General features: G+C 43.6%; 1 protein-coding gene across 1 annotated transcript in view; it reads left to right on the top strand.

Moving 5' to 3' along the window:
• The window catches only part of LOC309564198 (ovostatin-like), a gene marked incomplete at its 5' end in the record, with an annotated part of 135,248 nt that overhangs the window by 82,315 nt on the left and 26,738 nt on the right, over window positions 1–26,195 (top strand). Inside the window, 6 exons of the mRNA XM_082268828.1 lie at window positions 4,597–4,648; window positions 8,296–8,379; window positions 12,141–12,317; window positions 15,023–15,101; window positions 17,480–17,633; window positions 22,489–22,569. Coding sequence (XP_082124954.1) covers window positions 4,597–4,648; window positions 8,296–8,379; window positions 12,141–12,317; window positions 15,023–15,101; window positions 17,480–17,633; window positions 22,489–22,569 — 627 coding nt within the window. The remainder of the gene's footprint in view (window positions 1–4,596; window positions 4,649–8,295; window positions 8,380–12,140; window positions 12,318–15,022; window positions 15,102–17,479; window positions 17,634–22,488; window positions 22,570–26,195) is intronic.

Raw genomic sequence — 26,195 nt, 5'->3', positions numbered from 1 at the left:
TGTGAGTTCCTAAATGTTGTACCTTCGCTAATGTGGTAGTATCCCCAGAAAAAAAAACAAAAAAAAAAACCTTGCAGGACAATGGCATAATGTGCTAGTATGCATGGCATACTAGCACATTATGAAATACTTACCTTAGAACGAAGCCCCGAGACGGTCGCCCGGACATCACTGAGGCAGCTGACATGATCCCTTGGCGTCTTTTCCGGGTTCGGCGGCTCCGGCGCTGTGAGTGGCCGGAGCCGCAAAGACGTCAAGGAGCTGGCAAGGAGCTCTGAGGGTCCCGCAAGATACGCCGGACCTTCAGAGTGCATGCACAGCTAGTGTCAGCGGCTGCATGCAGGGTGAATATCTCCTAAACCGTGTAGGTTTAGGAGATATTAATTTTTCCTACAGTAGTGATTGACCGATATCGGTTTTTCGTTGCCGATACCGATATTTTTGCCAATGCATATCGGCATCGGCCGATATTTTCGTACATATTAAAAAAATGTTTTTTTTATTTTTTTTTTTTACTTGACAGGTACTCTTGTGGAGGGATCTGGGGGTCTAAAAGACCCAAAACCCCTCTGCACTTAAAAGCATTCGAAACGCCAAGTTTGGCTGTTTTGAATGCTGTCATTTTTTTTTAATCTGGCGCCAGTACCTGGAAGTGATGTCACTCATGATATCACTTCCAGGTTTTTACATGGAGACCCGATCAGAGCCGAATGTAGCTTTGATCGGGTCTTAGGCGGCCGTGCAGGCTGGTTGCCCGGGTCTCCCGGGCGAGCCGCGGAAGGAAGCGGGAGGGGTGGGGGGCGTCCCCTCCCGCTCCTTGTAATGACAGCCGAGTGGCTTCTCAGCCGCATCGGTTGTCATTACAAGACAGCCGACCATCGGCTATGGACACCGGTACCGGGGTGATGCCTCTAGCTGCAGGCATCACTCCGGTACAGCACTTTCCCAAAATATCGGCAATATCACTAACCTCAGGGGCCGATTCCGATATATCGGGGAAAGTGCATATCGGCCCTCAATATATCGGCTTTGCCAATAATCGGTCAATCCCTACTTTATACTCATTTCAATAGTAATAATAACTCTTTTGGGGTAAAAAAAAATCATAAAAAAGGGGGAATCAGAGTAAATTCTATTTTTAGCATAACTATACCCCCTATTAGAATTTTAATAGCCAAAATTCCAACAAGGAAGACAACGGGGGATATTTATGATATGCAGATATTCAACACACAAGTAAAAACATTACAATTTTTTATTTTTTTTATTTCATATAAAAAAAATGTTTTTTTTTTTTTTTTTTTGGGCTTTTCTAGTTAGTGTAGAAGAAAAAGATCCGTTACAATCTCATAATTGAATGCCATAGATTGCAGATTATCTTTCATAGGCTGATTTTCATCCGACACATTTCTTAGAACAAATTCCACTTTTTCAAGGATGCATTTGCAATTTAAAGTGGTTATGAACCTCTTAAATGAAAAATGAACAAAGCATTATACTTGTCTACTTCACCTGCCTGAACCGTCAGAACTGTAATTTCCGTCTGCTCTCTCATTCTTCTGCTACTTGCATGAGTCACTTCTGACAGTCTATGTAGAAATCCTGCAATCCTGGGAGATGGCACTGCCCCCGTTCCAGCACACAGCAAGTGATTGACAGCCTCAGCTGTGCATGTTTCCCTATGAGACTGTGTAGAGTGGGGTGTGTCCTTTCCCTCCACTCAGGTCTCAGATTACACTAAGCTTTATGATGGGGAGTGTATGACATCAGATCTCCACCCCCCATAAAAGGACCATGATGAATCTATTTATAGAAAAGAAAAAGGCACAGTCATCCATGAGTCAAATTGTATGTGCAAGTTGGGCAAAAACAAAATCCTCTGAATGAGTGTTCTTTTTAACCACTTAAGCCCCGGAAGATTTTACCCCCTTCCTGACCAGGGGGTTTTTTGCGATTTTTTTACTGCGTGATTTTAACGGACAATTGCGCGGTCGTGCAACGCTGTACCTAAACGAATTTCACGTCCTTTTTTTTCCCCACAAACAGAGCTTTCTTTTGGTGGTATTTGATCACCTGTGTGATTTTTTGATCATGCGCTATAAACAAAAAAAGAGCGTAATTTTTGCAAAAATAACAATATTTTTCACTTTTTTTTATATGAAATTCCCCCCCAAAAAAATGTAAAAATCAAAATTTTTTAACATTTTCGGCCAAATTGTTTTATGCTACCTATGTTTGGTAAAAAAAATCGCAAAAAGCGTATTTTGATTGGTTTGCGCAAAAGTTATCGCGTTTACTAACAAAGGGAAATATTTTTGTCATTTTTGGTGTTTTTTTTTAACGAGTAATGGCGGCGATTTTTTTTTGCGGCACTGCGACATTGCGGCGGACATATCGGACCCTTGACTGACATTTTTGACACTTTTGGGGTTACCAGTGACATTACTGCAGTAATCAGTGCTATACATATGCACTGTTACTGTAAAAATGACACTGGCAGGGAAGGGGTTAACTGTATTGGATAGGGAGGGGTTAAGTGTGTCCTAGGGGCGTGATTCTAACTGTAGTGGGACATGGCTACTAGTGTAAAAACAGAGATCAACGGTCCTACATAGTAGAACCGTCTGATCTCCATTTTTACACAGGGGAGAATGACAGGCGGCTTGTTTACATAAGCCGCTCTGCCTTTCTCCCGCTGTAACGACGATCGTAGTGTGACCGGCGGACATCAGGTCCGCCGGTCACACGCCCGCACTCCTCCCTGAACGAGCCGAGGCAGGCGCACGCCTCAGCAGGCGCGCGCTCACCCACTATTGGCTCAAATCCCAGTGACAGGCGAGTGACGTAGACCTACGTCACTCTGCCTGGCCGGGGCTGACTGCCGCAGTAAATATACTGTGCGCAGTCGGCAACCGGTTAAGAGGAACTGCAGTCTGCTCACATATATTGTAATAAAAACATCTTTGCCATTCTGGAGCTTCCCTCCAACCACTTTGCATATTATTTTATATATTCTATGATTCTATACTTGCCAAATATGCTGCAGAAATCTCCCTTCACTAAGTCTGGCTGCAGCCATTTTAACTGTGGGCAGCTGAAGCTGCTGATTGTTCACTTTCTGGATTTACACAGACACACATACACACACACATATATGCAGACAGACACACTCACACCACTGCTTGCCAGCACATTTCTCCTCTCTTGATGAATACTTATGGATCTCTGAAGTCTCCTGTTATTTCGGCTCCCGGGCTCCCTCCAGCTCTGCAACTCTCATTGGCTCTCCTATGACTCATCCCTCCCTCCTTTGCTGGCAAAGTCTCTAGTGAGTAAGAGAGGGAGCTGTGCATAATATCATTAGCCTAGGCCAGTGATGGCGAGCCTTGGCACCCCAGATGTTTTGGAACTACATTTCCCATGATGCTCAACTACACTTCAGAGTGCAGGAGCATCATGGGAAATGTGGTTTCAAAACATCTGGGGTGCCAAGGTTCGCCATCACTGGCCTAGGCTAATTACCAGACATGAAAAAGGAAGTGGGCTGTATAAGGTATTTACTGGCAGAAAAAAACATGTTTTACTATCCAAAGGTAAAACAACAAGGGCAGAAAATGTAATAGATGGGAAGATGAAAAAATGACTGAAGAGCCGCTTTAATATGGACAGGAGTGAAATAACCCGTTATGGCCACTAGATAGAGCGGATACAAAATACATAGAGATACAGTGTAACATTTTTTTTTTTTTTTTAAATCAGGAAAATGTTTTATTGTTTAAAACCCTTACTGTAATAATACAATATAATACAGTCACAATACATTGGCAATCCTCCCCTTTTTTTTGGGGGGGGGGGAGGGGGTTGAATTTGTGGGCATAGAAGTCATACAAATATTGGTATCTATATACGGTCAAACCATTACATATATATCAGCAATTATACTATTGTACTCCAACCCAACCAATAATCCACAAGAAGTGCAGCTGTTGTTATGCAACTGTTAAAAACATATCTTCTTTTTCTATGGTTTACAGTGTAACAATTTTAGGTGGTTACATTTATTTGCCAATTCCCTCTAACGTTCTCCAGAATCGTTACATTGCATCTCTTGTTACAAAGGCGTATGCTTTTCCTGTGTTCCTCTGCTCCATCTAGTGGCCATAATGCAGTATTTTACTACTGCCCGTATAAATAGAACATTTATTTAGAAGATACAGAAGCCATTCATTTTTGGCCAATTAGCACAGAATGAATGTACATGCAAATTCACTGGATGAATGGCTGTACAGTTTTTCTTTTTTTTTCCCTAATAAATAGACCCCTTAGGGTCTAGCAGGTCTTTGCAAATGCTGGCAGCTTCTTTTCTGGGCACTGTGGGTATGACATACATGTGCATTGTATAGAACTATCCACCCCTATGGTAGTTTATAGGGAATTACAAGTATTGCAAAGCCTTAGGATTCTTTTTATGGTCGCAGATTTCCTGACTTTCCTTATTGCAGGCGGGGGGGACGGGGGGGGGGATCTTTATTCTCTATACAAACCATATATAAGCTACAGCTATTTTAATATTGTCTCTTTAATTTATTTTGAAAGGCTGAAGGTATTAAAAGAGCGGAATCTTCCAGTCACCTGGTCACTGTCTCAGGTAAGAACATAAAAGGATCCAGTAAGTGTTCTTCTAATCCTTTGACGTAAACCGTTCCTGTGATAGATGGAGATTATCATTGCAGCTTCTCATTCTGGAAATGCTAATTCCTGGCTGTTATGCTTACTCCTTTGCTTCAATATGTAGAGCAGGGGTGTAACTACAGGGGTTGCAGGGGTTGCAATTACATCCGGGCCCCATGCTCCAGGGGGCCTGTGCGGCTCCCCTGTACACCTGGATAGGAGGGGTGGCGGGGGCAGCATGTAGAGAAATCACTGTCCTCCTTTATTCTCCTGTAGCTGCAGGAGGGAAATGGAGGAGATTGGTTCCTCTGTATGCTGCCCCCGCGTTCTGCGGTCTCTGGGCCCCTGTGTGCTCCCCTGCCCCCCCCCCCCCCAACTGTGCTCCCTCCCCTCTCCTGCTGGCTTCTGCAGGGGATGTGTCACAGTAGAGAACCAGGAAGGGGTCAGTAAATCTGTAATTTACCAGCTCCTTCCTTTTCTGAATGGACAGAGTCATAGTCAGTTACATTGTAAAAAAATTTAATAAAATGATCAAAAAGAATACAATTAAAAAATAAAAACTACTGACACCAGTGGGTGAACTTCCAGGATCGCAAAGGTCACACCTGCAACCGGGGCCCTGGCATTCCACCACCATGGGGAGGCCCCAAGATGGCAGGAAGGGGGCCCACTGCAGAACTTGTGAAAGGGTCCCGCTGCGGGACCGTAATAAAGGGCCCCACAACGAGAGTAAAGGGCCCCAGGATCAGTGGGAAGAAGGGAAGGGGTTTGGGGGGGCCTTCATAGTTTCTTGCACCGGGGCCCTGAAGGTTCTAGTTATGCCTCTGACGTAGTGGTCTATTTATAAAACTTTCATCCCTCTTACATTCATGCAAGCTGAATGAAACGTCACCGTCCTTTTTCTAAGAGGTTAACTCTTGTATCATCAGCTCCATCTAGTGGCCAAAATGCGGTATTGTTTACTCATTGTGGTATTACAGAAAACTATACCACCTATTGGCCACTAGATGGAGCTGGAGATAGGAGTATTAATCTATTGGACAAAATACATTGACATTTCATTCAGCTTGCACAAATGCTTCTGACATTCATGCAACAAATGTTTTATAACTACACCCCCCTAACCTAAAGCGAGTATGCAAATGAAGATTTCCAACTCTACAGATATGCGTAATTGTTGGTCGGTGTGCTATAACATAATAATATCTTCAGAACAGGATTTGGAATGATACCCCCCCCCCCCCCATGTGTCTCTAAGGAAAGGTTTGCTTTAGGAGGATATAAAGTTTCCTACAGAATTTCCATATATACTGCATATTATGAATGACATTTAACCACTTGCCTACCGGGCACTTTCACCCCCTTCCTGCCCAGGCCAGTTTTCAGCTTTCAGCTCTGTCACACTTTGAATGACAATTGCGCGGTCATGCAGCACTGTACCCATATTAAATCTTTATCATTGTTTTCACACAAATAGAGCTTTCTTTTGGTGTTATTTAATCGTCACTGGGTTTTTTTATTTTTTGCTAAACAAACTAAATAAGACCAAAAACTTTGTAAAAAAAAATACTTTTTTTTTTTTTTAGTTTCTGTTATAAAATTTTGCAAACAGGTAATTTTTCTTATTCACCGATGCGCACTGATGAGGCTGCACTGATGAGAATGGATAGGTGGCACTGATGGGCACTGATGAGGCAGCACTGATGGGCACTGATAGGTGGCACTGATGGGAACTGATAGGCGGCACTGATAAGCACTGATGAGGCTGCACTGGCGGGCACTGATAGGTGGCACTGATGGGCACTGATGAGGGGGCACTGATGGGCACTGATAGGTGACACTGATGGAAACTGATAGGTGGCACTGATAAGCACTGATGAGGCTGCACTGATGGGCACTGATAGGTGGCACTGATGGGCACTTATGAGGCGGCACTGATGGGCACTGATGGGCACTTATATGTGGCACTGATGGGTATTGATGATACGGCACTGATGGGCACTGATAGGTGGCACTGATGGGAACTGATAGGCTGCACTGATGGGCACTGATGAGGCGGCACTGATGGGCACTGATATGTGACACTGATGGGAACTGATAGGCGGCACTGATGGGCACTGATGAGGCTGCACTGATGGACACTGATAGGTAGCACTGCTGGGCACTGATAGATGGCACTGATGGGCACTAATAGGCAGTACTAATGAGCACTGATAAACAGCATTGACCGGCACCGATATGCAGCACTGTTTTTTATGTAGACGTTCTTTTTTGTACTTTTCTTTGATGCCTGTACCCCTTTAGCCCCCATCTCCACCTAGTTGTGGATATTTTATACTGTGATTTTCAAATAAAGTAAAGAAAAGTTTTTTACATATTTGTTTATATTTCTGGTGTCCGATTATGTCTGCAAATAGTCCCACCCTTGGAGGGTTTTTTCCTTTTGGTATAGGCATCAATGTAGGGCACTGATAGGGGGTACTGATGAGGAGACACTGATAGGCACTGCTAATGGGCACCGATAAGCGTCACTGTCGGGCACTGATGAGCACCAATAGGGGGCACTGATGAGGAGGAACTGATAGGGGGCACTGAAGAGGAGACACTGATAGGCGCTGCTAATGGGCACCAATAAGCGCCACTGTCGGGCACTGATAGGCAGCACTGATGGCCACCAATAGGGGGCACTGATGAGAAGGAACTGATAGGGGGCACTGAAGAGGAGACAATGATAGGCACCACTAATAGGCAAACTGGTAACCTGTAAAGGCGTTTAAAGAGTTGCCTATGGAGATTTTTAGGATTGTAGTTTGCTGCCATTCCACGGGCAGACAAAATTTTAAAGCGTGACATGTTGGGAATCTATTTACTCGGTGTAACATCCTCTTTTACATTAAACCAAAAAAATTAGGGTAACTTTTTTTTTTATTTTTCATGAAATTGTTTTTTTTCCCCAAAAAATTGCGTTTGAAAAACCGCTGTGCAAATACCGTGTGACATAAAACATTGCAACACACACTGTTTTATTCTAAAGGGTCTCTGTTAAAAAAAAAAAAAAAAAAATATATATATATATATATATATATATATATACATTTGTTTGGAGGTTTTAAGTAATTTTCTAACAAAAAAATTGTAGATTTTTCATGTAGGAGTGAAGTGCCAGAATGGGCTTGGGAAGGAGGTGGTTAAGGCTTGACATGTTTGGTATCTATTTACTCGATGCAACCCCATTGTCTATATTTTGCCACAAAATTGGGTGGCATATTGTGTTTGTTTTCACTAAAATTAATTTTAGTGTATTTTTCCTGGAAATAAATATGCATAACTGTGCAAATATTGTGCTACATATAAAAAATTACAACTGCCACCATTTTATTCTCCAGGGTCTCTGCTTTCAGAAAATCTAGACAGTAGTTTCTGAGAAAAAAAAATGCAGACTTTAACACGTAAAAAAAGTTAACAAATTGCACCCAGTAGGAAAGTGGTTAAAGGGGGGGAGGGGTCGGGGCTGTAAAAACGTGGCTTAACCAAGTGTTTTTACCACCCTCCCTCATCCAACCGCAAGTTTAAACCTTACAATAGAGAGAAATGCATTAACCTTTTATTCTTCCTTATCCTCAGATTCAACAACTGAAGTAGACATCAGTGTAGCCGAGCCAGACGACTTGGTGCCAGATTCCTTCAAATTAACTGTAAATGTCATGGGTAAGTAGACTGCATAAAAACAGGAGGGTGGGCACATGGGGGAAAGCCCAATTAGGACCTGATTTACTTACTAACTTACTGACTTACTAACATAGTTACTGCATGCCACAAAGTCTAATTTGGGGTTCCACCTTAAAAGCTGCTTGAACAGCATGAAATCACTTCCTGTTGTAGGGTGACAACGCTTACACTGTACCTCTATGGATCAGCAGCGTTGTCACCCCAAGCTGCTTGCTTCTGATTTGGGTTACCATACACTTCCCCCACTCCTCATCTGCTTAACATAGAGTGGAGGTGTTCTGTAGCTCAGATGTGACCTGCGGAGGGCTAACAAGATCACTTGAGATGATGCTGACAGTTACAGACTCAATGGATTTTCCTTCACTTCCTGTTTGGTGACCGTAGCAGCTGGACAGGAAGTGAGGGGAAATCTCTCAGATAGCAGTAAAAACCCGACAAGTTCTAATCCTTCACTACCCAATCTAAAACTATCTTGACGCACACTTTAAGGCCCCAATCACATCCAGTGATTTGGAATTGTGAGCAGAATTGGCACAATTAGTAAGATAAGGCTGCAGAAATTACGAGCTCACTGGATTTCTGGCAGGATCAACAGCTTTTCCCCTCACTTCCTGTTGTCAGCAGATCAGGAGGTGATGGGAAATCTCTTGGACCCAACGCAAGTCCTGTTACTGCCCTATCCAATCAAAAACTAGTTTGGCGTATGCATTACCTACTTGCTTACTAGGCACTGATACCCCCCTTCCTGCCCAGGCCAATTTTCAGCTTTCAGAGCTGTCACAATTTGAATGACAATTACTCATGCAACACTGTATCCAAACATTTTTTTTTTTCCACACAAAGAGAGCTTTCTTATGGTGGTATTTAATCATCCCTGTTTTTTTTCATTGTTTACTAAAGAAACAAAAAAAAGACCGAACATTTAAAAAAAAAAAATAAAAGTGTTCATAGTTTGTTAAAAAATTTTGGCAAACAGATAATTTTTCTCCTTCACTGATGTGCGCTTATGATGCTGCACTGATGGGCACTGATAAGGCACTGATGAGGTGGCACTGATGGGCACTGATGAAGTTGCACTGATAGGCGGTACTGATTAGCACTGATAGGCGGCACTGGTAGGCAGCACTGATAGGGGACACTGGTAGGTGACACTGATGATGAGGCACTGATGGGCACTAGTTGGCAGCACTGATGATCACTGATAGGTGGCACTGGTAAGCACTGATAGGTGACACCGGTGGGCACTGATAGGTGGCACTGGTAAGCACTGATAGGTGGCACTGGTAAGCACTGATAGGTGACACCGGTGGGCACTGATAGGTGGCACTGGTAAGCACTGATAGGTGGCACTGGTAAGCACTGATAGGTGGCACTGGTAAGCACTGCTAGGTGACACTGGTGGGCACTGATAAGTGGCACTGGTAAGCACTGATAGGTGACACTGGTGGGTACTGAGAGGTGGCACTGGTAAGCACTGATAGGTGGCACTGATAAGCACTGATAGGTGGCACTGGTAAGCACTGATAGGTGACACTGGTGGGCACTGATAGGTGGCACTGGTAAGCACTGATAGGTGGCACTGGTAAACACTGATAGGTGACACTGGTGGGCACTGATAGGTGACACCGGTGGGCACTGATAGGTGGCACTGGTAAGCACTGATAGGTGGCGCTGGTAAGCACTGATAGGTGGCACTGGTGGGCACTGGTAAGCACTGATAGGTGACACCGGTGGGCACTGATAGGTAGCACCGGTGGGCACTGATAGGTGGCACTGGTAAGCACTGATAGGTGCCACTGGTTGGCACTGATTAGCAGCACTGGTGGGCACAGATTGCGACCGACATTCCCGTAACAGAAGCCGGTTACCGTCTTTCTTCTATTATCCTCACACGGACTGTGAGGACCAAAAAAAGCCAAAAGCCAGCTTCTGTTTACTTCCATGATCAGCTGCCATTGGCTGCCAGCTGATCACGTGGTAAAGAGCCACTGTGGTTGATCCTTTACCCTGTTCTGTGATCAGCCGAGTCCAAAGGAGCGCCGCCCTCGCGCTGCAGGGAGCTTGCGAACAGAGCGATCACAGGAGGAAGTCTATTGATGCCCTCCCGGCACTGGGAGCCCGCGCTGTAGCCGTATTTCAGGTATAGCACAGGCGGAAAGTGGTTAACAGATCAAAAGGGAGCAGATATGGGAAGTTCTTTGCTAGGGGTCACATACCTCTTGGACAGGGCTTTGTTTCTCAGAGAATAGGTGCAGGAACTCCCCCCTTCCGAGTCACTCTTTATTTCTGCTCCCTACCTACCTCTGAGCACCGTCCCTGGGCTCCACCTCCCAGTACTACCCCTTTTAGAGAATACAGAACCAAGTATCACTTTGTGCTTGCATGGAATAAGAAAGACAGTAAAATTGATCCCCTGCAGTGAGTAACAATAGACCCCCCAACAATAGTAGACCCCCCCAGCAATGATAGACCCCACCCCAGCAACAATATACCCCCCCACACAACAATAGACACCCCCAGCAACAATGCACCCCCTGCAACAAAATACCACACCAGCAACAATAGACCTTCAGCAGAACCAACAGATCTCCCAGCAGTCAGCATCAACACGCCCTCTCGGAGCCAGCAATAATAGACCTCTCCCTCAACAGTAGATCCCTCCCACAACAACAACAACTGACCCCTCCCCCCAGAAACATAACCCCCACCAGCAACAATATATCCCCCACGCAACAATAGACACCCCCTGAAACACAATACCACCCCAGTAACAATAGACCTTCAGCAGAACCAACAGATCTCCCAGCAGCCAGCATTAACAGATCCTCCTGGAGCCAGCAATAATAGACCTCTCCCTCAACAGTAGATCCCACCCACAACAACAACTGACCCCCCTCCCCCCCAGCAACATAAGAACTTCCACAAGCAACAATAGACCTCCACACAAAAATAGATGCCCACCAGCAACAATAGATCTCCCAGCAGCCAGCATCAATAGACCCCTCAGCACACCCCAGCACTCCTGCCATTACATATATTGAATACTGGAGGTGCTGGAGGTGCAGGACCTGCATTCCCCCACGTTCCCACTGGAAAAAAGCCTGGCAACAATATATTCCCCATACAACAAAAGAGCCCCATCCCCGTCCCCATCCCCCCACAGCAAAGGACTACCCTGCAACCAAATACCACCCCAGCATTAATAGACCACCAGAAGCAACAACAGATCTCCCAGCAGCCAGCATAAATAGACCCACCTGGATCAAGCAACAATAGACCCCCCTCCTCAACAGTAGATCCCCCTCAGCATCAATGGACAGATTCAGCAACATTAGACCCCCAACAGCAACAATAGATTCCCTAGCAACAGTAGACCTCCACACAAAAATAGATCCGCACCAGTGACAATAGATCCCCCAGCAGCCAGCATCAATAGACCCTCCAGCACACCCCAGCACTCCTTGCCATTACATACATTCATTGCTGGAGTTGCAGGAACTGTGTTCACCCATATTCCTGCTTAAAAAGACAAACCCTTGGACTTTTTGGATCCCTTCACGTTTTCAATTTTTGGTTCACATACATTTTAACATTTCTTGGACCAAACACAGGTCCTAATCCTTCCCTACCCAATCAAAAACTGGCTTGACATACACTTCAACAGATCAAAAGGGAGAAGTTCATTGTTAGGATCTACATACCCTTCATTACTCACTTTTGTCTCTCTCTCTTTCTTGTAGGTGACCCCGTAGCCTTGGCAGCAGAAAACTATGACAACTTGCTGTCCACTCCCTCCGGTTGCTGTGACCAGATGCAGGGTAGCGTGCTGTCCCTTATCTTCCTATCAGAATATCTGAATGACATTGAAGAGCTAAGTGATGACCGATCCAGGCAAATGCTGGCTAAACTGTCAACAGGTATGGAAAGACCCCTTCACTCTACCTATAAAGCAATGAAGCTTAAAGTATATATAAACCCAAAAAGAAAAATGTTATACATTGTAGCTAACCAATTTTTTAAAGTGCTGTCTCCATTAGTTTTCTTTCGTCAGGCTTTTTTCCCCTTTATTTTCACCTGGTGATCTGGCCACCTTCCTGTCTTAGGGTGTCTCCACTCTGGATGGAGGAGCTATGTGGACACCCGTGGATAGCAGGACTCTAAAGCTGGCCATAGATGGATCAGAATTCAGCAGGTTCAGCAGGGACTGTCTGAAATTTTATCCATTCCCAGCTGTTCTCACTCAACAGAAATAGATTTCTGCCGACCAGGAATGTTGGAAATTTTTATTGATCAGCAGCTGCAGACAATGTATAACCCGGCAAAACAATGCTGCTGTCTTGACTCTCAACAGCCTGCCCATATGTGTATAGGGAAAGGCTCTTGGAAGATGTAGTTCTGGGGGTGTGCGTATGTGAATAGGAACTGATCTCTGAGCGTCTAATCCTGAAAGGAGGAGAGGGAGGTTAAGGTTTTGGGTTAAATTTGGGAGATGCCTGTCTCAATACTTTAAAGCTGGCCATAGATGGATTGAAATTTGGCCAGTTCAGCAGGGACTAGCTGAATTTTGATCCATCTACGGCCACTCCCACTCAACAGAAGTTGATCTAATGATTGCCTGCTGTTGAACAGGAATGTTGAAAATCTGCAGACAATTTATTTTCCAGCAAAACAATGCTGCTGTCCTGAATCCCAACAGTCTGCCCATGCCTAGTGTGTAGAGAAAGGGCTCTTGGGAGATGTAGTTCTGGTTGTGTGCGTATGTGAATAGGAACTGGCCTCCGAGTGTCTAATCTTTCAAGCAGAAGAGGGACGTTTTAGGTTTTGGGTTAAATTTGGGCAATGCCTGTCTCAACACTCTAAAGCTGATCATAGATGGATTGAAATTTGGCCAGTTCAGAAGACTTGCTGAATTTCGATCCATCTATGGCCACTTCCACTCAACAGAAGTTGATCTAATGATCGCCTACTGTCGAACAGGAATGTTGAAAATTTGCAGACAATTTCTTTCCCAGCAAAACAATGCTGCTGTCCTGACTCTCAACAGTCTGCCCATGCCTCGTGTGTAGAGAAAGGGCTCTTGTGAGATGTAGTTCTGGTGGTGTGCGTATGTGAATAGGAACTGACCCCTGAGCGTCTAATCCTGCAAGGAGGAGAGGGAGGTTAAGATTTTGGGTTACATTTGGGAGATGCCTGTCTCAATACTTTAAAGCTGGCCATAGATGGATTGAAATTCGACCAGTTCAGCAGGGACTTGATGAATTTCGATCCATCTATGGCCACTTCCACTCAACAGAAGTTGATCTAATGATCGTCTGCTGTTGAACAGCAATGTTAAAAATTTGCAGACAATTTGTTTCCCAGCAAAACAATGCTGCTGTTCTGACTCTCAACAGTCTGCCCATGCCTCATGTGTAGAGAAAGGGCTCTTGGAAGATGTAGTTTTGGTGGTGTGCGTATGTGAATAGGAACTGGCCTCCGAGTGTCTAATCTTTCAAGGAGAAGAGGGACGTTTTCGGTTTTGGGTTAAATTTGGGCAATGCCTGTCTCAACACTCTAAAGCTGACCATAGGGGAATTGCAATTCGACTGGTTCAACAGGGACTGGCTGAATTTCGATCCATCTATGGCCACTCCCACTCAACAGAAGTTGATCTAATGATCGTCTGCCTTCGAACAGGAATGTTTAAAATTTGCAGACAGTTTCTTTCCCCAGCAAAACAATGCTGCTGTCCTGACTCTAAACAGTCTGTCCATGCCTCGTGTGTAGAGAAAGGGCTCTTGGAAGATGTAGTTCTGGTGGTGTGCGTATGTGAATAGGAACTGATCTCTGAGCGTCTAATCCTGCAAGGAGGAGAGGGAGGTTAAGGTTTTGGGTTAAATTTGGGAGATGCCTGTCTCAATACTTTAAAGCTGGCCATAGATGGATTGAAATTCAGCCAGTTCAGCAGGAACTGGATGAATTTCGATCCATCTACGGCCTCTCCCACTCATCAGAAGTTGATCTAATGATCGTCTACTATCAAACAGGAATAATGAAAATCTGCAGACAATTTATTTTCCAGCAAAACAATGCTGCTGTCCTGACTCTCAACAGTCTTCCTATGCCTCGTGTGTAGAGAAAGGGCTCTTGGAAGATGTAGTTCTGGTGGTGTGCGTATGTGAATAGGAACTGAACTCTGAGCGTCTAATCTTTCAAGGAGAAGAGGGAGGTTTTAGGTTTTGGGTTCAATTTGGGCAACACTCTAAAGCTGACCATAGGGGAATTGCAATTTGGCTGGTTCAACAGGGGCTGGCTGAATTTCGATCCATCTACGGCTGTTTCCGCTCACCAGAAGTCGATCTAGCATTCAAATTCTGTCTAAAGGGAATTATGGAAATTTTTGCTGATCAGTGGCTGCAGACCATTTCTTTACCAACAAAACTACACTGCTGTCTTGACTCCTAACAGCCTGCCCATGTCTCATGAATAGGGAAAGGGGTCCTGGGAGATGTAGTTCTGGTGATGTGCATGTGTGAATAGGAACTGACCTCTGGGTGTCTAATCCTGCAAGGAGAGGGAGATTTTGGCTTACATTTGGGCAGTACCTGGACATACACTTCACAGTGTTTTTTTTTACTTACAGGCTATATGGATATGATTACATGTCAACAATATGATGGAGGCTTCAGTCGGTATCCAAGCACCTATGGAATAACCTCTTGGTAAGGACAATGCACAGCCAAGTACACATGGGCATTTCATACATTTACTGAAAAACACATTTTAATTTGAGGTTGAGATTCACAGCTAATGGAAAACTGTTGGATGGAGGCTCAGAATCCCGCAGTGAGATGGACTAGTCGATAGGCAGGGATCGTCCATGGCAGCATTTTCCCCAACAACTAGCAAGCTTTAGCTTTTAGAAATTGCTTGAATTTGGATTATTTACTTGTATTTTCTCCCAATCAAAGTGTCAGGCCCGAGAGCCAGGCTGTAATACTGTCCTATCACCTGCCTGAGCTCAATGCTGATAGCAGACAAAATAAAGGCTTTGTTAAAGTGGGACTAAACTGTATCTGAGCACCATTCATTTTTTTCATTCATTTTTTATAGTCAAAGCAAACTTCCCCATTCATTCATGTCTCCATGCTTTATTTTGCTGGGAAATCATTTTAAAAAATACTCCCTAGCATTGCTAGCCAGGGCCATCTTCAGTAAGGGCGGGTGGTTCATGTAGTATTTACTTCCTGGAATCCATTTGCCCTTAGCTCAGGCTCAAAAACTCCAAAAGAAAAAAAAAACGAAAAAATTATGAAAATTCTAAAAAATTATGAAAAAAAGAAAAAAGGACTTGTTCAAATGCAGTCAGCATTTGGATCGCTTTTCATACAGGCAGTGAGGAAGCCTATTGCCTCCTCATCACCTGCTTTAACCCCTGCACACAGTTACAGGGCACTTACAGAGCAGCACTATTCACTCAAATGGGTCTTGTTTCGACAAGGGTATAATTTTTGCCATGGTTGAGAAGCATAGCATCATGGCCAGGGCGTTTTAGTGAAAATACCATTTGCTTTTTTCTTGGAGGGGAGGGGGCCCTGTCAGATAGGCTGTACAGGGCCTCGTAATTTCTAACAGCAGGCCTGCTCCCAGCACAGAAACTGAGCTGTCAAGGACAACTCTTGGTCTCTACTAATAATCGGGAGGCGGCAGGACTGGCCCACAATCATGTGACCACTGTGACAGCCATTCAGCCAGGCCTTACCGTTCCCCGGGCATAAAGATCCTGTTAATGGAGTTAAACTACCACCCAGTCAATATTCCATAAGCTCTATCACCAGTGGAATGGCATTTTCATCCTCTACCCTTCTTTTCTAGCTTTCTAGGGGCTGCAACTCCCTTAAGACCCAAGAACTGCCTATGAATCCAGTACTTACCCCCCACAGGAAGAATAGCCACCTCCTTCTCTATCACAACTGTAGCCCACAGAAGAAGACTGCTTAGAATGTACTAGTACCTTCTCAGGTTAAAGTGGTCCTTGAATCAAAATTTGCAGCCGATTAAGGGCTTTCATGTAAAAGTGATCCAAGTGGCTCTAAAGCCACCTGATCACTTCTACAAGGTGTAGAAGGGGCCCGCCTCCTGCCACAACCATTCCCGGGCTCTCCGATGTGATCAGGAGACCACTGCTACCTTTCTTGCTGGCTGCCCAAAGAGGATAGGCTAATACATCCATACTACTCCCTCCTCTTTGACCTCAGAAACCAGAAGCGATGAGGATTTTCGTCCCTTCCGGTTTTCGGATTGTAAAGTAAAGAGTACCTGTCAGTGTCCATGCTATCAGAAGAGATGGTATGTATCCCTTGTAATAGCAATAAAGTTGATCCAAAAAAAAAAAAGAAAGAAAGAAAGAAACATTGTTAAAAATAATTGTAAATAAAATAAATAATAAAAATAAAAAACAAAAATGTTAAATCATCCCCTCATTCTCATGCACGAATATGAACACAAACATAGGCCATGCACACACATGTAAACGATGATCGCACCACACATGTGAGCTATTGTCATGAACGTCAGAGCGAGAGCAAAAATTCCAGCCTCAGACCTCCTGTTTAACTCTAAACTGGTAACCTATAAAGGCTTTTAAATGCCTTGAGGGCCTATTGATAATTTAACGTCATACAGTTTGTCGCCATTCCACGGGCCTGCGCAATTTTGAAGCCTGACATGTTGGGTATCTATTTACTCGGTGTAATGTTATCTTTTGAATTTTGACAAAAATGCGGGTATTAAATTGTGTTTGTGTGCATTAAAATTCATTAGACTGTATTTTTTTCCTGAAAAGATTATGTTTGATAAACGGCTGTGCAAATATCATGTGATATAAAAAATTGCAACAACCACCGTTTTATTCTCCAGGGCCTCTGCTTGCAGATAATATATGATGTTTGGTGGTTCTAAGAAATATTCTAGCATAAAAAAATGCAGGTTTTTACATATATGTAAGGAGTGTTAGAATTGGTAGGGCTTTGAAGTTGTTTAAGGGCAGAGAGAATGGAGATGGGCACAATTATGGATTTTCTTTTTTTTTTTTACTCAGGGGGACCTTGTTGAGTCTTCGCACAATCTTCTATCTGGACAAATACATTTATATTGATGAGCGCATCTCAACCCAAACCCTCATATATATAAGTAGAACACAAAACTTGGAAAGCGGCTGCCTGAACCCCGTAGGGTACTGGTCCATATATCAGGTGACTGTAATGCCAAGTAAATTCTTTTGTAAAAATCCACAGATTTCGGGAGGCTTTTTCTGTAGGCTGAAGAACATTTTACTACAATGCCATCCTGTTCTCTTTTAACTAATGAGATTCTTTTACTTTGCTCATTCAGGGCCAAAGGTAGTATGACAGGGGGTCCTGATAAAGCAGGTTATAGGGGGTAAAGGAAACTGGTAATGCAGGAAATTGCCAGGTAAAGGGTCCTTTCACACCGGCAGTGCACCTGACGGACTCCGTTATGCTCAGCGGGGATCGATCCACCAATCCCCGCTGAGCAGGCAGATGACAGCTCTGTCTCTGCTTACTTTGCAGAGAAGGAGCTGTCAGATTCCCGCTCTCCTCTATAGAAGATCGGATGAGAACGGACCCTCTGTCCATTTTCAATCCGATCCTATCTGATTTGATCCTCCAGACGGATGGAAAATAGGGTTTCCATCCGTCGGGATTTCACGAACAGGATCGGATCGGAGAGCAGCGGGTGTCAGCGGACATGTCTCCACTGACATCCGCTGCCCCATAGAGGTACATGGAGCATCCGATCAGGTCCGCCTGAAAAACTGGCCTGATCGGAAAGCCTGCGTGAAAGGGGCCAAAGGGTTTCCGGACAGCTTGGAAGACGCAGAAAATGAGGGCAGGTGTGCTTATTCCTGATGAAGGTGGTAAAAGGGTTTATTGATACCAGTGAAATGAACATGTGTGTAACATAATAAATCTTGTGTTAAAAAAATGTAATTAAACCAAAAATCAAAAATGTAATACGAAGGCTTTACCATAAAGTAATATAAAAGTTGGCATCATTTTTTTTTTTTTTAATTAACTTGAATAGGTTGTTCAATATTCTCATGTCGGTAGAGTAACTCTTCATCCATAGTAACTCTTCTTCATCTTTTTCATTGCAGGTAAATAATGAATTCCATCCTGTGGTAACCCCCCCCCAATCATTGAAAGAACATCATAAACTCTATTTAAGTGATAAACAGTTCATAAGTCAAATCCAACAATAAAGTTCAAGTTAGAAAGGAAAACGTGCAAGGTGGTCCAAGAAATGGACGACATTCCCCATTGATAAGCTGAAAATAGTGCTTGAAAAAAGATGACACGGAGCTCCTGCACCCAAGTGCATCCAGAGAAGCCTAACAGATAGCCATGACCTCCTTATAATGGTAAAGTCAAACAGCGTGACCGCCCCAAGTGCCTCTAGTGGGGAAAAGATAACTGATATCAGAATAATGGAAATTCAAAGATGACCAAGGGAGTTACAAAAATATAAACCAACTCCATAAAATAAATAATATGGCATATTACCAAAACATAATAAGACAGAAAGTGCAGCACAATATATATATATATATATATATATATAGCGAAAATGAGTAAACTTCTCAGCACCAATAATTAAAACAAGCACCAAAAGTCCCTTATAATATAACATCCAGATCCAGCTGGTCAGTGCAGGAAAAAAAGGAAAGTGAAAGCTCCAGGTGACACGTCCCCTCACCAATAGCAACACACTGCTCTCACCTCATCCACAGACCCCTGTATTACTAGTGGGCCATGAAAGTTTTCCCCTATCAATGGGGTCACGAAGTATCCAGCAGTGGCAGCTTCAAGATCCTGTTAAGGTGTTTCTGGACTTCCTAGGCAGCCACTCGTACACTGTGCGTAAATAAATATATAAAAGACATCTAAGTGCTCTCTGCTTAACGGTTAAATCAACATATTTATTGCATAGACTCACATAGAAATCTTCTTGATAAACCGCATGTAGATTACAAGTCTGGCGAGCCAGCTAAGCAGGATAGCAGTGGGTGACACATCACGCTGTAACTCCCGTACGCGTTACGTCCTACGGGACTTAGTCAAAAACAGATATTAAAGAAAACAATGGTATCCCAAATGCTTTAAAGTAGTAGTATAAAGCCGGGAATATCTCAAAAGTGGTGAGAAGTGTGTGTGTGTGTGTGTGGGGGGGGGGGGGTGATCCCTCCCGCCACTTCTAAAAGTGATCCCACGGTGAATCCACCTGCGGGTCCACTTTTATGTATAGAGAATCAGCCATAGTAAAAAAATATACTTGGGTTATGGCAGCTAGCTGCTGCCACAACACCGATTTTTAAAGAGGAGCTCCAGCCCCCCCTACCAAAAAATTAAGTCAGCACCTACAAATACTGTAGCTGCTGACTTTTAATATTAGGACACTTACCTGTCGGCAACCCAGCTGATTTTTTAATCGGCTCTCGGTGCTGCCGCTGCCATTTTATGTAAGGGAAAGCAGCAGTGAAGCCTTGCGGCTTCACAGCCGGTTCCCTACTGCGCAAGCGCAAAGCTCGCTGCGCTTTGTGAATGGCGTGGCGGCAGTGGAAGAAAGAGGGGGGCAGAACAACCATGGGACCTCGCCGTGACGAGGTCCCCTGGAAGTGGGAAAGGGTATTTGTCATAAACAGGTACCCGCTCCCCCTCCTCCCTGAAAGGTGCCAAATGGGGCAGTAGAGAGGGGGAGGAAGCAAACAAGCGGAGCTTCCCCTTTTGGGTGGAGATCCGCTTTATCGTCAAAGTAATGATGTATAATTACTACAGACTGGTCGTCAAGTGGCACTATTTTCAGTTTACCCAAGAGGAATGTAAGTATCACCACCGTCTAGTGTTTTCTTTCTTTAACTTTATTTTTGAGTTGGACTAATGAATTGTTTATCACTTGAATAGAGTTTATGATGTTTTTCAATGTATGTGTGGGGCTACCACAGCATGTAATTGTCACTATTTGTAGGATTATGTTTAAATCTCATCGTATGTTTGCTGCTTTCCCCTAACAATCCACAATATATTTCAGCGCAGTTTACAGTTTGAAAAATAAATAATGAATTTCAAGCAGAAGCAACATGCCGTCATTGAGTTCTTGACGAAGGCGGAGTTCAGTCTGTCCAACATCCACAGAAGGCAACTGAAAGTTTATGGAGATGACACCATTGACCAAGAGAAATGTCTTGCAATTGGTGACATATGTCAATGGTGTCATCTTTATAAACATTCTCTAGCATTCTGTGGTTGTCCAACTGCTTGCGCCCCTCCTTCATCAAGAACTCAATGACGGCACGTTTAGGGTTGCCACCTGTCCAGGATTCACCCGGACAGTCCGGGTTTTGAATCATGTGTCTGGGTTTCAGTCCACCTGAAACCGGGACAGTTTGCTCAGACAGGAATGTGGCTCAAAACAGGGCTTGACAAGAGGGTGAGGGGGCACTATTCTGTTTGGAGTGCCCAAAGGTGTCCCAGGTCTGTTACAATCCTAAAGCTTATAAAACAAAAAAAGAATTACTGCCCGTCGCTAAAGTGTTTGGGTTTGGCTTGAAGAAAAAGTGGCAACCCTAGGCACGTTGCTTCTGCTTGGAATCCATTATTTACCTGCAATGAAAAAGAAGAAGAGTTTCTATAGAGGAAGAGTCCATCAACATGTGAAATTTGAATGACCTATGTAAGTTCATAAAAAAGTTATGCCCACCTTTGCATTCATTTCGGTACAGTCAATTGCTGGGCTGTTGCTCACAGATGCCCTGCTCTTACTGTTCACCGTCACAGGAGCTATCTCTTCCTCTGGTTCACACCCCTCTAGACATGTGCAGTTTGTTTAGTTTCAAATTTAAATTTGGACATATTTTTCATTATTTGGAAATTCAGATGTATCCGAATTTCCAAATTACAATAGTAACTAATTTAAATGAATGGAGCAAAATAGAATAGAGATTAAAAAAAAAAAAAAACTATAAAAAAGAATAGAAAATAAAGGAAAACAATAGAAAAAAATAAAATAGAAAAGAATAGAATAGAAAAATAAATAATAGAATAGAATAAAATAAAATAGAAAGAATGTAAACGTCTTCTGAAACTATAATTTCAAATAGAATAAGTTCAAATTAGAATAGAATAGAAAAGATTAGAAGAGAATTAAAAAACAGAATAGAATAGAATAGAACCATTTCCCAAAATTTGAAAAGAATAAATTCAAATAGATTAGAAAATAATAGATTTAAATAGAAAATAAAAGATTAAACAAGACTAGAATAGAAAAGAATAGAATAGAAATAAAGCAATGGAATAGAAAAAAAGAATATAACCATTTCCTAAAATTCGAAAAGAATAAATTCAAATTCGAATAGAAAATAATAGATTTGAATAGAAAATAAAATAATTAACAAGACTGGAATAGAAAAGACTAAAACAGAAACAAAACAATAAAATAGAAGAGAATAGAAAGAATATAACCATCTTCTGAAATTCTAAATTTGAATAGAATAAAGATATTGTTTTTTTTTTCAGAATTGTCGCTCTTTTTTGTTCATATCACAAAAAATAAAAATCGCACAGGTGATCAAATACCACCAAAAGAAAGCTTGATTTGTGGGGAAAAAAAGGATATACATTTTAATTGGGTACAGCGTTGCACGACTGCGCAATTGTCTGTTAAAATAAAATTAAAAAAAATAAAATAAAATAAAATAAAATGAATGTCCTTTTTTTCATTTCCAGTTTAACCATTTTTTGCCACACGCAGTGCCGTATGGCAAAAAATGGTTAAACTGGAACTGAAAAAAAGGACATTCATTTTATTAGAGTACAGCGTCACACAACCGCGCAGTTTTCTGTTAAAGTAACGCAGTGCTGAATCGCAAAAAATGGCCTGGTCATTAAGGGGGAAAACCCTTCCGGTCCAGAAGTGGTTAAGGCTTATGTTTCTGTAGACTTTTTAATTCAAAGGGTGATTGCTATAAGCATTGTATTATATACATTTTTTATTGGATAAAACATTTAACCGTTTTTATTTCTTTCACAGGAGAACGTTGATGCCACCATCCAGTACAATGCCTTGGCGGCATCTATACTGCAGGAAATTTCTCTTAAATACAGTGCTGCAGTAAGTATATCATTTGCTGGGATATAATAGAAGCAGACATTACAGAATTCCCAATTTTGCCCATATCTATTAGAAGGCTAGATAATGGTGACACCCACTAGGGGACAAAAATGTAAATTGAAGTGACATACCACTACTAAAAATTGACAACTTGAATCCAGTAAAGGTCAGGGAAGCAATCCAAAGAGTATCCAACGCATTTTGGGCATCCAAAAACTCCCCTTTCATCATGGATAGACATTGAAATGGGCTAGAAGTGAACTGGAGACATTTAATGGTATTTCTTCCAGTGTGATTAGAAGCACATGAAATTATGATTTGATAGACATCAAACACAATGTGGATCTTATGCATCTTCTCCTTAGGACAAGGATTCCCAGACTAGCCCTCCAGTTGTTCAGGAACTACAATTCCCATCATGCCTAGTGAATGTCAGAGTTTTACAATGCCTCATGGGGTGTGTAGTTCTGCAACAGCTGGAGGGCCGTAGTTTGGGAATCCCTGACTTAGGACATGTAATATGACCAGTGCCGGGACAAGGTCATCCAGCGCCCAGGGCAAGGATGCCAAACTGCGCCTCCTACTTCCGTTAGGGTTAGGGTGCCCCCCATCCCTGCAATAAACCATGCAGCCGATCCTTCCTGCCTACCTCTTGTCCCGGCTCTGAATATGACTAATTAGGCTTCTGCACATTATAGCATGGTCATATTCAGTATGAAGCTGATTGCTATTCTCTTATACAATAGTGTAGCCATGTTTTATTATGATATCTCTATTACAGAACTAATTATGAAGTATGTCTTTAGTTGAGTGTTGGGTATGCATGAAAGGGCAGTTTCTGGTCAATTAAGGCCAGATCTGCATTGCAGCTAGGCTATTTTACGACATTACAAGCACATGTCTTGTCAACAGCTGGTTTGGCAGCAAGGACACTTTTGGAACTCTGAAATACATCAGGCTCCCTTTGGATTGTCCACTTTTTTTTTTTTTAGAATAAAGTTTAATCTCAGTGCTGCTGATGTCCTCCAGCCTTTTTTGACCATTTTCTGCCAACATGCACTCGCTCTAGCAGCAGCTGCATCGCTTTGGATCAGTTTCCTGATGATGGCAACAGTAGACCATGTCTGGGCAACGTGTCTTGACATGGCTGTTTGTAGGCTACACTAGGGATGCAGTGACAGGGTGACATCACAGGACTAAAACTGAAACCTAATAGGTAGTCATCATCATCCCCCCCCCCCCCAACCGGTACTGTGGGACCTTTATTGGAAGACTACCAGGCATTAGTTTGATAACAGCTGGTTTTAACAAAGGTGTAAAGTGGAATTCCAGGCTGGGGGGGGGGGGGGGGCGACATGTCCACCCTCTACATCAGGGGCTGACTGGCAACTTTCGGCCCAGGGGGCAAGTTCAAACCGGAGGACCATGGTGCAGCAACTCAGCCCCCCTCCCCCTCTTCCCTGTCTCCTCCTGATCCTCATTCCAGGCTGACACTTTGCTCCAGGTACTCTCTACTTACTGGCCGAATCCAGGTTCCCGACCTGGCCAGCCGGAAGCAGTTGGGGGGAGCTTGGACAGCTTGGTCAGGGCTGCCTGGGGGAGTAAAGTCTCCAGTGGGGCATGGAACCAGCCTCTGCTCAGACACAGTTTACACCATCTATGCTGGGGAAGAGACCTGTGCTCTGTCCTTGTCTTCATCCCACACTCAGTAGGTCAGCAGTGGGGACTTTTCTTCACCAGGCATGTCTGTGGCAGAAGCAGTGCAGCAGTTTTAAAAGGCATCAGAGCGGCCCAGGGGGCAATTGCCCCCCTGCCCCCTGGCCCAGTCCTCCCCTGCTCTACATGCTGCCTAGATTTTATGATTGCCAATCAATTATTAAACTGTCTAAAACCAGATTAGCGGATGTATGAAGGGCGGTGGATCACTGTTTGGGAAGTATTTATAAAAAAAAAAAATGATTCTGTGGCCGGTGTTCCGTGAGAATTACCTACCCGTGAGAAAAACCTACCGTCGTCACTTCCGGTTCACGGCAGTCTGTGTAACGCGAGCAGTTACATTAAAACAGCTGTGCTGCACCATGAGTCATCTCCGCTCCTGTCCCGGTCACTTCCATGCTCTCGGCTACTAAATATAAAAGCGGCGGCGGCTGTATGAAAAGATAAATCACGGAGCCGCCAGCCGCTTTTATATTTACTAGCCAAGATCAGGGAAGTGACCGGGACAGGAGCGGAGATGACTCATAGTGCAGCACAGCTATTTTATGTCACCGCCGCGTCGGTAGGTTTTTTAACGGACACCGAGATCATTTCAGACTAGTGCGCATGCGCACTAGTCTGATCCTCAGCTCTTCCATTAGGTATCCGGGGCTGTGAGCATGCGCACTGCTGCGCTGCTCAGCTGTTCCTGGCCGGAAGTGACGAGAGGTAGGTTTTTCTCACGGGGTAGGTAATTCTCACGTTACACCGGAACTCGGCTTTAACTATGGGTGGCAAGGCTTTGTCACCGTGATCTCCAGGATAAAGTTGTGGACAGGCAAGAGGCAGGAGATAGATACAAAAACATTTTAAAGGTATTATCAATGCCTGGAAGCACTGAGAAGTCTAGAAGTGAAAGGCATTTGGTACAACACAGACCCTCCCTGGATCAGGACGTCGCTCCAAACTGGATGAAAGAGCCAGGAGGAAACTGCTCAGAGAGGCTACCAAGAGGCCTACATAAACTCTGAAGCAGTTGCAGGAATTAATGACAAAGAGTATTCATTGTGTGCATGTGACAACAAATTCTTCACAAATGCGACTTTTATGGGAGGGTTGCAAGAAAAAAAGCCACTCCTCAAGAAAGGCAACATGCAGTCACAACTGAGCTTTGCCAAAATGAACCTTGAAAATTCTGAGGCCACATGGAAAAAGGTGTTATGGACAGATGAGTACAAAATTGAATTTTCTGGCCTCATCACTAAACGATATGCCTGGTGGAAATCCAATAGAGGTCACCATCCAAATACTGTAACACCATTCCTACAGTAAAGCATTGAGGTGGTAATATCCTGTTATTGGGGGGGGGGGGGGGTTGGTAATATCCTGTTATGGTAGGAGGGGGTGGTAATATCCTGTTATTGGGGGGGGGGGTTGGTAATATCCTGTTATGGTAGGAGGGGGTGGTAATATCCTGTTATGGGGGGGTGGTAATATCCTGTTATGGGGGAGTTTCTCTGCAGCAGGGACTGGAGCACTTGTCAGGATAGAAGGAAAAATGGATGGGGCAAAATGCCTTCAAATTCTTGAGGAAAATCTGCTGCCCTCTGCCAGAAAGTTGTCAATAGGAAGACGTTTTAGCTTCCCACATGACAATGACCCAAAGCAAAAATGAGCACACAGTGGTTGAAGAAGAAAAATGTGAATTTCCTTGCATGGCCTAGTCAGAGCCCAGACTTAAACCCCATTGAAAATCTGTGGAATGACTTGAAGACCGCAGTCCATAAACAATCACCATCAAATCTAACTGAACTTGAGCAGTTCTGCATAGGGTGGGCAAGTATTGCAAAATCCAGATGCTCAAAGTTAATAGAGACAAATCCCGACAGACCGAAGGCTGGAATGAAAGCAAAAGATGGTTCAACAAAATA

Source organism: Pelophylax lessonae (genome assembly GCF_965119305.1).
Source record: "Pelophylax lessonae genome assembly, chromosome: 9".
Classification (NCBI taxonomy): Eukaryota; Metazoa; Chordata; class Amphibia; order Anura; family Ranidae; genus Pelophylax; species Pelophylax lessonae.
The sequence above is the reverse complement of the archived record's forward strand: the minus strand, read 5'-3'. Positions and strand labels throughout refer to the sequence as shown.